Source organism: Xiphophorus maculatus, chromosome 18, assembly GCF_002775205.1.
Source record: "Xiphophorus maculatus strain JP 163 A chromosome 18, X_maculatus-5.0-male, whole genome shotgun sequence".
Lineage (NCBI taxonomy): Eukaryota > Metazoa > Chordata > Actinopteri > Cyprinodontiformes > Poeciliidae > Xiphophorus > Xiphophorus maculatus.
In genome coordinates this window covers 5,447,535-5,458,573 of record NC_036460.1, presented here as the reverse complement: position 1 = coordinate 5,458,573, position 11,039 = coordinate 5,447,535, and the positions used below count along the sequence as shown (strand labels likewise).

The 11,039-nt window shown below is 38.9% G+C and overlaps 1 protein-coding gene and 1 non-coding gene across 3 annotated transcripts; one reads left to right on the top strand and one right to left on the bottom strand.

The window, feature by feature from the left end:
* Positions 1 to 1,602: 1,602 nt before the first annotated feature.
* Positions 1,603 to 7,696, bottom strand: LOC111611936. 2 transcript variants are annotated; one of them, XM_023350957.1, is made up of 9 exons: positions 7,337 to 7,696; positions 5,949 to 6,192; positions 5,139 to 5,203; positions 4,889 to 5,039; positions 4,537 to 4,655; positions 3,387 to 3,567; positions 3,226 to 3,309; positions 3,047 to 3,142; positions 1,603 to 2,277 (listed from the first exon to the last, which is right to left on the bottom strand). In XM_023350957.1, exons 1-9 carry the CDS (start codon positions 7,501 to 7,503, stop codon positions 1,981 to 1,983), a joined length of 1,404 nt encoding a protein of 467 aa, XP_023206725.1. In that variant the 5' UTR covers positions 7,504 to 7,696; the 3' UTR covers positions 1,603 to 1,980. The 2 variants fall into 2 exon arrangements, with proteins under 2 accessions (XP_023206725.1, XP_023206726.1); XM_023350958.1 differs by having other exon boundaries at positions 5,139 to 5,200.
* A 1,227-nt stretch (positions 7,697 to 8,923) lies between these two features.
* Positions 8,924 to 9,087, top strand: LOC111612114. The gene has a single exon (XR_002754417.1). It is a non-coding gene; the product is annotated as a U1 spliceosomal RNA (small nuclear RNA).
* Positions 9,088 to 11,039: the final 1,952 nt, after the last annotated feature.

The window sequence follows — 11,039 nt, the reverse complement described above, 5'->3', positions numbered from 1 at the left end:
TGGACATTGTATCACCTTTTAGTTTTTAAAAACTTATAAATGTGTAAACAAAAAGTGATTTAATTTTTTCAGCAAAATGTTCCTCTTTTGGATTAAAACTACACTGCAAAAACACAAAATCTTATTAATTTTTGTTTAGTTTCGAATGCAAATATCTTAGTACACATGAAATAAAACAAAACTGACTTTTCAGTGAGATATAGTATTTTGTTTTAACTCAAATTCCTCATTTTTGATTAAAAATGATTTTAGTTAGGTTAAGATTTTTTTCGCTTATGAGGAAAATGTCTTTTTCATGGAAAATCTAGCATTTTGGTCAAGATTAAGAAATTGTTGGCTCAAAACAAGCTCCTATATGTTGCCGAAATATTACTTGTATGTTAGTTTTGTCTTTATTTTAAAGATATTTACAGTGGAAACAAGATAAAAGTACAAAGTGAAACTTTGTGTTTTTGCAGTGCAAGTAAAGTCAAAGGAATTTGTTATTTTTTTAAATCTGGTTTAGATTCTCCTGGAGGTTTTAGAGGTTCATGTGTCTCCAACAATCTTGATTAAAATCATAAAATTTCAGTTTAAAGTTGTGCAGAAACTCAACCAGGTTGAGAGCACCACATTTGGTTTATTCTCCCACCAGCTAAAAGTTTCAATAATTTTCTTTCTGCATTTATTATCAATTTCCACCCTGCTTAAAATCCAGAAACATTTATTTGTGTTACCAGCTACATAAAACACAACGGCCATTGAGTTACAGATCAGGTTTTTCTTCTGTTTTGTGTCTCTCTGTCTTATCCTGCTGTGCCACCTACTGGCGAGGAACAGAACTGCTAGTGAATCACATCCCAGGTGTTTTCTGATTCAGTTCTTGGATCCGTTCATGGCAGCATGTTGGGCAAGAAATTTCCTGTTGTTAGCAGGAAATTAATTTACTACTAAGTCTTTTCATTTTTGATTGCATTAAAAGTTAGGTTTTTGTGCTCTATTGTGTATTTAAATTAGAATTTTGTTTACTTTTTCTAATTTTCTGTAGTAGTTTTCTGATTGTATCTTGTTGATTTAATCCATTTTTCTTCAGTTCATCACAAGATCTTTTTAATTGTTTTGGCACAACCTTGGCACTGTCACGTTTTGTTGTGTTCTGTTTATTTGAAAATGTTTTTCCATTCAGTTGTTACTTTAGGATTTTGTTTTGTTTTCTGACTATTTTTTATTGTTAAACCTTTCTTTTTTTAAGTTGCTCGACTCTGCAGATTGCTTGCATTCAGCAACTACGACAACATGAGCAATTTGTAGGTCGAAGGAGCAACATTCCTCCCAAAATTCAGACTCCAAATGGATGAAAAAGTGACCAGGTTTCCAAAAAATTTTGAAAGTTTGATGAAAAAATACTTTAAAGTGATACAAGAAACACAAATTTGAAGTAATTAATAATTTAATGCATTTACATAAATCTCAAACTGCTCCAAGCAAGGTCCGTAAGATACAGATTTAGAATTAAAAGAAAATTATAAACTGCTTAGAGTTGCATCATGAATAAAAATATTTTCTCACTTTTTATGGGGAAAATGTGCTGAAAATATTTTCTTTAAAACTTTCTTAGCTTGAAACTCATTCTGTGTTTTTAGAGTAAATCAGCAAATAGCATTTTCTTTTTTTTAATTTTTAAAAAGAATTAATCAAAGCTTTTTCCGCTTTAGTCTTGAAGAAATGCTGACTGTCCCAGAACAAAGCCGTGCATTGTTGTAACATCCGGTGTAAGTCTGCCCTCTAGTGTTCAAAACATTCTCTGCACCTGCTGATAAGCTGACATCACTGAAGCTGAGTTATAGATGGAAATATACACAAGCTGCATCCTGTACAAAGTAAACAAATAAAAATAAATACTTAATTCAGAGGCATTCAGCAGATGATCAACATCTGCAAAACATTTTATAAATTAAAGCAGTTCTAATTATGAAACCTGAATCTTTCAGGTAAATAAAATCATTTCTTCCTTCCAGGTTTGGGTAAGCATCCCATCGTGGAGGAGAACTTGAGTGCCGACCTCTCGCGCAGCGATAAATGGGAGTATTTCTTCGTTCCTATGGGGGTTGAGGTCCTCAGAGGCAAATCCACAATATGAAGGGGGTTTGGCAGGGAGGGAACCGCATCAGTTCTGTTAGCAGCAGCGAGCGGCCCGACAGGTTCATCCTGATGGTCTATTCCAAGTCCCTCCAGGTGGGTCTTAAAGGTGGCAGTCTGCTGCTCCAGAGAGCTGAAATTCTCCTGAACTTTGTCAAACTGCAGGAAGAAATGAGTTTTAGATGGTTTACATAACAGGGTTTCTGCTGAACCTCAAATTTAAGACTTTTTAAGACCATTATGAATCAAATTTAAGACCATGTCAGTAACGTACAAAGGGAAATGCCTTAACCCCTGTAGTGCCTCAGATTTTGGTACAGAATGAATGTAGCAACAAAACTGCTCCAACAAGAGAAGCATGTTGTCCAGCCACGTGGTGATAAATTTGCACTTAAACCTTGACAGATGCAACAAGTGAGCTAACTAGCAGTGGAGTTTCGCCTCCCTCTTCTTCTTCTTTAAATTTTAATGGGAGCTTGCATCCATTATTGTTGCACTACTGCCATCTGTTGGATCTTACCTTTTCCTTCATTACCAAGCAACCACATTCTCAAATTTCAATTCTCTCTCAAAATCTATTTCCATTTTCAGTAATCTTCTTTGATTCACATAAATACTTTTTTAGCTGGCTAGCTAGTTTATCTCCTCTCTCTGTTTCCATTGCATTTATATTAGCAGCTACTTACCAGCTGCCTCAAATCAAAGAATGCAACAAAGAAGTGACTCAAACGCCTGCCTGACAGAAGAATCTTACGAGAAAAAAAGCTATATAGAATATACGAGATTAATCTAGGATCACAAAATCTAGGATTTGGGAATAATGTATTTAAAGCTAACTTAGCTTTTTTTTTATTAATTTAAGATATTTTAAGGATGCCCTGATATCCTGAATAAATCTAATCATCTTTTCTATCAAAGTTTAAAGTACCTGTTCGATGTTGGACTGAAGCAAAAACTCGGCCCAGACGGACTCGCAGCTGCTGTTCACCTTGGTACTGATGTGAGCGTGACTCCAGGTTAGTTCCTGAGGGAGCAAAACAAAACACTTTCAGCCAAGAAAACCCCAGAAAATATCAAAGACTTGTTGCGTTGAGAGGAAAGTTGCACCTGTAGGAGCTGTGTGCAGCCTTTCAGGTGAGCCTGACAGGAGTGCAGTTTGGTCCGGTACTGAGCCAACACTGACACCAAGCTCTGGGACACAAAGTGAGAAGATAATTAACGATAAAATGTTAAGTATTGTTAATTAAGCAGCGGTCAGTGCTGCTTACCTCGGCGTCTTCCTGAACCAAAGTCAGGTCTCTGCTGCCCTGGCTGTCGTTTTTGGTGAGTGTCACTCCAGTGTGCAGCTCCTCCAGCTGGGTCCAGAGCCCGTCCAGACCCTGCAGCAAGTCCTCAACGCTGGACTCAAAGTCGCTCTGGACCTGGACCAGAACCTGGAGGGATGCCGTCCTGTGAGAGGTGAACGATTCTCAATCATTCACATAATGAAAGCGTTTTTCCTTTATGATTTGACTTGCTTCATTTGTTACTTTGGTGTTTTGTTTTGATTTTAATGCCTTTTGGATTATTTTTTATTGTTGAACCTTTTTTTCACATTTTTTAAATATCGTTCCTCAGATGCTTGACTTTGCAGATTGCTTTCTTTCAGCAACTAGACAACACGAGCAACTTGTGGGTTGCAGGAGCATTATTCCTCTGAAAATTCAGACTCCAAATAAGTGAAAAAGAGACCAGGTTTAAAAAAACCTTAAGAAAGTTTGATGAATTAATAAAAGAAACACTTTAAAGGACCACAGGAAACAAAAAATTATAGAAACAAATAACTTAACGGTGTTATAATAATAGTAATATGATTTACTTATAATAATTATTTAATTATTTATCATTTATAATGATTAATTATGCTTTTATTTGCTTTCTTAATTTTGTTATTATCTTGGAACTATACAGTCGGCTCCCATTGCTGAATAAACTGTAAAATTGGCCCACTAACGCTAGGGGCCATTATTACTTCCGTAAACAGAGCGCTGCTGGGTGACGTCAACGTTCTTCTACTGCGCATGCGGGTAGCTTTGGGGACGAAAACGGTTAATGTAGAAGTGTAGGCGCACACAAGAAAAAAGTCTGATTTCAACCACAAATCGGACATGTTGTCTGAACAGGAGTTTAAATTTCGAGAATTTATCTGATTTTACATTTAAATAAATATAATTAAAATGTTGAAAGCATTAGCTTTAGCTAGTTTGAGCTAAAGTTTATGCTAATCTAACCATTTTCTTGTGTCTCGCGCACACTTACACGTCGTCGTTTGTATTTATTTTGGATTAATAAACATGGTTATTTAATTTGGACGGTTACATAAATGTTTATTTATATACTTAGATAACTCCCTGTGAGGCCGGGTTCGGTGGTACTGACCTCTGCTGTAGGTAGGCGCAGAGCAGCTTCAGTTTGTCCGTCAGCGCGGAGCCTCGGCCCGCCTCCTCCAGCGTCGCCTCCGGGCCAAAGTTCACCTTATACAGGGTGACAGCCACCGCCTGCAGGGACAGGATTCAGATGAAGACGCTGTTTTTGGTTCAGAATACAAAACAGCGGCAGTTCTATTCTGCCTGAGGCTAAAAAATGTTTTAAAAAATCAGTGTAATCCTGAGAGGAACATGTCTTCCTTCTTGGTGTTTCCAATCAAAAGACTTCAAACCGATCCTTGATTAAAAACACAGGAGAGCAAATGTTGCCTGAGGCGTCTGTGCTGCTTGGTTCTCCGTCTCACCTGCAGCCTGGAGCGGAGAGCCTCGATGTGGGACACGGCGGGGTCCTGCAGCGGCTCCTGGAGCACACACAGCAGCAGACTGTCGGTCAGGGCCCGGGTCAGAGGAACCGAGGCCTCCGGGGTCCAAACCGGGGGCGGCCCGGAGAGCGGGCTGCAGTTTATAGGAAATAAAAATACAAAATTAATTAGTTATTTTACACAACTGGTGGTAAATGAAGCTGGAAATGAATCTAAAATATTAAAACTTCACCATGAGTACAGATTTTTGCTGATTTCAGGCTCAACCAGCTGCTGTTTCCTCTGTGGAGGTTCCTGCTGAAAACACATCAGCTTCAAAAAATGTTACGTTTTAAAGGTTTGGAAAGTGCTTAATTTCTGTATAAAGTCCTTGAAAGTGCACAGTTTTATATTAAAATTAATTAAAACCCTAAATTGGAAAAATGTTTACAGTTACACAGATTTTCTGTTTGCTGTCTGAAGTTAAATCAGAGTAGAAATTTCTTGTTTTAGGTTATTACCAAAATTATTTATATTTACTAAATGCTACAAAACTTAACGGAACATCTTTTTAGAGTTTTTTTCTAAAATTTTGCAGAAGCCTTCAAATTTCCGAGTTTTTGACTTTAGAAAAATGTCTTAGTTTGAAATTTTGAATAATCAAGCTCTGAAATTTCCAACATTTTCTACAACGTTTCTGAGATTATCTTTAACATGTTTAAGATGTTTCTAGCAATTTTTTTCAGCTTTTCAAGCTCAGAAAATTTCATTTTTTTGAGAAATTATCTGAGACTAATCTAAAAAAAAATATTTTTTTATCAACAATGGTCCTAAATTCATCATATAAATTATATCTTAAAATAGTGAATTGAAAATGTCCTCTTAAATTCATTTTTAACTCCAAGGTGTGGTGGAAGAGTTAGAAAACTTTCCTTTAAAGTTCTTGAAATTGCTTGAATTTTAACGTGGAAAAGCGTACAAACATTTGTAGAACATTTGTAGAACTAGATAATTAAATGCTTAAACCCAATAAATATCACTGTGTTTATGCAGCTTTGCTCACCCTGTTCGGTTCTGGCTGCAGACAGCCTTTCAGAGCGTAAATACTTCCAGCCAGAACTGCCCACAGTAAACACAGTAACAGCAGCCTGCAGCATGCGTCCTCCTCCGGCAGAGCGGGGCCCGGCAGCGCCTCCAGCTGGCAGGCAAACCACACTGCAGCCACCGGGGCGAAGCAGCAGAAAGTTTTCAGAGTCTGGGACCAAAACTTGCCTCCGGGCTGAGCTTCACTTAGGATTTCTATTAAACTGGAAAGGAGAAATACAGAAAAACAACGGATAAATGCAAATACAACTGAATAGAAGTTGTTAGAAAAAAGGAAGATATTTGCCTTGAAACTTTAACAAAGCAGAAGAAACGTACAAATGCACTTAAATTTAAGTACAGCTTTTTATTATTCTTTTTTGTAAAAGAGACACATGAATTAATTTTTTTAAAATCTGTTATTAGTAGTGTTTTTAGTGTGAACAATATTGCTCCCCACCTTGGGTGCAACAGTGTTAGGGGCGCCAGAAAATGAAATGTTTTGGATTTTTTTACATTTTCTTTTAAAGAAAAAAATATTTAAGCACTATTCAAGGATTTTAAAGGAACGTTTTCAGACTTTTCCAGCATAAAACTTTGGAGATACAAACATCTCTCAAACTTTCCAGAAAAACAGAAATTTTCAAGTTTTTTTTTCTAGAAAATTTCTCAAGAATTCTCAAAATAATTCAAAATATTTTTAGATCAAACAAAATTTTAGAGTTTCAGCATTTAAAAAAATTTTTTTTTTAATCTTTTGTGCACTTTGGGCACTAAGTGGTATAAATTAGTGCCAAAATGTAGTGAAAGTCACTTGAAGCACAAGCTTTGACTTTTGTCCTGGTAGAAAAATCTGGAGTTTTCACAAATAACATGGATGCTTTCATCATTGATGTTTATAAAATGATTAAATCCATCAGGGATTATATGAAAACTACTGAGAATTTAAGTCAGGATATTTCCTTGAGCATGTGATGAACTGGCAGTGCCAGATTGTCTAGGCCAGATTATGGACTTTCATTCAGAAAACACAGATTTGGTGTTTTCAGTAGTGCAGGACTGGGAGTGGCTCCAGTTATTCTGGTGAACTGGGATGACTTTTACTCTTCCCAGTTTGTATACTGTATAGGATATACGAACCTGGAGCAAGTTGAATTTTAATTTCTTGGGTTTATCTCAGAGGAAGTGGGCCACACGAGGAACTTGAAATCAAATCCAAACTGTTTCTTAAAACGAGTGACAAGCTGTCAAACGCTAAACAAACGAGGACGGTATTAATCCGCCTGTTAAGAGCTGCTGGATGTTGACAGATTTCTGAAACATTTCCAGTCACAGTGAAACATTTCTGGTTGTTTAAACGAGGCTCACCTATTGAGAGTCGTCCATTGTTGCTGGTTGTCTGCTGCTGCTCTCTCGCCATCCTCCCTCTCCTCCCTCATCGGTTTACTGGTCCACTCCCAGCCTCCCTTCTCTTCCAGTCCAGCTGCCCTCTGACCTTTGGGGTGAGATGGTGGTTGAATCTGCGACCAAGCCATCTGCCGTTTTAATGTCCACTGGTTTAAAACATGATTCGACAGACCAAGCCAGTCGAACAGGCCCGACTGGAGGATTTGTTTTGGTGTTTTACTCCCTTCACTGCATTCCAGCCAGACAGGAATGTGTTAAACGGGCCAGAGTGGAGAGCGATCCCGACTCCACCCAGAAACAGTTTCTGACTCACAAACTACTAAACTTACTGCAGTCTGAGCCCCGATCGCTCAGGAAGAAGTCAACACTGAGATTTAACGGTGATTCACACTGGTTGTTTTTAGGCACTAATCTATGGAGTGCCATTAGGGACATTAAGCAGAATTTAAAAATTTTCATATAAAGTACTAAGAATCCTAGAAGAAATTCTAGAAACTTAAAGCTCTAACTACATCATAAGTTATAGATAGGCTACATTTAGCCTCTCTGATTTTAAACTGAAGGATGATTTATTTATTTTTTAATCTTGATGCTTTAATATCTCGTTGCTATGACAACTTTCATGCTTAAATGTTGTTTTAAGCATAAAACAACATTTTCATGTGTTTATGTTTTGTGCGAACTTAGATAAGTTGCATAGAGTGTTTAAAATAGAAATAATGTAATCTTTGTCATTCAGCTCCAGCTAAGCTAATGCAGAGTTGCATTGCGGGAATCCAAACTGTATTTTCAGCCTTAAGACCTGATATCTAGCACCAAGAAAGGCATACATAGTACAGCAATATCGCCTCCAGTCTGTGGTTTTAGTAGTTCCTCCACAAGTTTACCTGCAAACAATCAGAAAACATCCACATTTTATATTATTTATAGAAATTTTGACCAAAAATTGCTGACATTAATATTCTATCATCAACTTGAGGAGGAAAATCGTGTAATTTGTGCCCATGTCCTGAACTACAGTTGTGTGAAGGAGGTCTGAAAACTGGAATCACTTTGTAGTTTGTCTCGTTTCACCACAGATGGATGCAGTTTTCACTAACGAACAGCAGGTGGCAGCAGAACTTTTTCTGAAGTCATCACACGAAGACACAGGGAGAAATGTAATTTTAAATAAAAGAGAAAGTAATTAAGTATTGTATGTTATATTTAATAAATACTATCATTCTCATCTTTGTTTAACTCGTGATCCGTCTGCTTGGTTTTTGGAGCTTTAGTGGAAGCTGAAAAGAGTAGAAATATGCCAGCCGTTTGTTAGCTTTAGCTGAACTATTACAGCGTTGCATTGTGGGTAATCAAACTGTATTTTGTACATTAAATTTAACATTTTTCATCGTTTCTATAACCCAGTTATCAAAGTGTGTTTTAGCTAGTGTCGCAAGGCAGCCGCCTCCAGGATCTTTTATTTTTTTTAAGTTAACAACGTACTGGCACCGTGAGTCATGCGGGTATGTCTGCGAAAGACATCCCGGCGTGAGAGTCGAGCAACTCATACTTACCTGGCAGGGGAGATACCATGATCATGAAGGTGGTTCACCCAGGGTGAGGCTCAGCCATTGCACTCCGGTTGTGCTGACCCCTGCGAATTCCCCAAATGTGGGAATCTCGACTGCATAATTTCTGGTAGTGGGGGACTGCGTTCGCGCTCTCCCCTGATTCACTGTTAATGACAAATATAAACATGTAATACTGAGCCTTTCTGAGTTCATTTCTGACACATTATGGATACAATGTAGCTAACAAAAGAAAAGCTTTAGAGTCCCCGCTTCCTGACTTCGTTTTTGGTTTAAAACAGAGCAAAATGGATCACAGCGAGTACGGTAACGGAACAGATCTTATGGACCTTATAAGACTTCTCTTATAACCTTGAGGATTTACCTGGTGTCGAGGAGATCCACATAACTCACTATCTGGAGCTGCAGACTTCATATTACATGAGGAGCCCGATGGAAGGAGCAAACTTGTGGAGTGAAAGGACGGAGAATGACGGACAGCTTGGCCTTGATTAGAGATGGTTACCTATATAGTCAGGAAAGGCAACTTTCAACAGCTATTTTAGGTGTTTAGGTGTATTTTAGGTGTAAGAGCGAGACTTAGAAAAAGCGTTTGACAGTGTAAACCATAAATTTTTAGAAAGAATTTTAGATCATTTTAATTTTGGAGAAACATTTAAAAGATGGATAAGGACTTTGTATAATGAGTGTAGTAGCGTAGCGGTAGTGAATGGGACCTTAACTCCCCCTTTGGCTATTAAAGCAGGAGTGAGACAGGGCTGCCCACTGTCCCCGCTGTTATTTATAATAGCAATAGAACCATTAGCATGCGCTATTAGGGAAAACAAAATGATCAAGGGAATAACACCACCTGGTAACGAAGGTAAAGACATAAAATTAACGATATACATGGACGACCTGACGCTTCTGTTAGCAGATAATGCTTCTATGTACGAGAGTTTAAAGATAAGTGAGAAATTTACAAGAGCTTCAGGAATGAAAGTTAACAAGCAAAAGAGCGAGATTTTATATATAAATTGGAGGGAAATAAGAGATAATTGGGGCTTAATAGAAAAAAAGGATACAATAAAGGTTTGGCTCGGCCTTCGGTGTCCAGTGAATAGTGCCTATGAATTAAAGGACGAAGATGGAATCAGAACAGGAGGGAAACGTTTCTTTGTTCAATTAAAAAAAGATCCTACTACAGGTGAGACCCATCATTTGCCACCGGTCATACAGCTGGGTGCAATTAGGGGCTTCGTGTTCTACCCGGGCCAGCCGAAGGTTTGCCGTAGGTGTGGTTCTCAACAGCATCTCTCTGCTGAATGCAACAACATTTAACATTGTAGAGCAAATGATCACTCGACAAAAGCGTGCCCACTCCCTGTGAGCTGTAACCTCTGTGGAGAAGGAGGCCACGCCTTTAGATCATGCCCTAAATCATACGCAAATCGAGTCAAAGTGGCTTCCTTACAAGAAACAGAAATGATATTAACTTTGGGAAATAGTTTAATTCAAGAACCAGCCCTTCCTGTGAGGAGACCAGAGGAGAACCAGCAGCAGGAGAGTATGGAGGAACGAGAGAAGGACGAAGGAGGACAAGGCCCCCTCGTCTCCAGCAGACCTTCTGCAACCGAACTTCTGACATCTGAGGAAACGGAGACGGTGCCCGACAGAACGGATTCAGCGACGACGGAACGGATGAAACAACAGGAATCAGAGGCCATCCCCCATCAGGAGGATACGCCACAGAACATCACCCGCGGAGTGACGGTAGGAGAGTGTGGAGAAATGCTGGACCTAATGATGAGGAACTTGGCACAGCTACAGCCGAAAGTAGCACTAGATGCAGACACTGAAGGATGTAGCGCCCCGCTGTTTTTAGAGGACGAAACTCCCTTGGAGGGAATCCAACCTCTTATTCCAGGTTGATTTTCCAGACCAGCTAATCTCTCGAAAGCGCTCCCAAGCCCCCTCTACGGACTCTTCAGGGGGACCAGACATTGAAAATTGGCCGGTAACTTCGCAAAACCCGACCCCCTTCCTGGAGGAGGAAAGTTTGGAGGCCTTCTCGGGAGTCACCCAGCTGAGGGCGGGTGAGCAAGAGGCGGAGG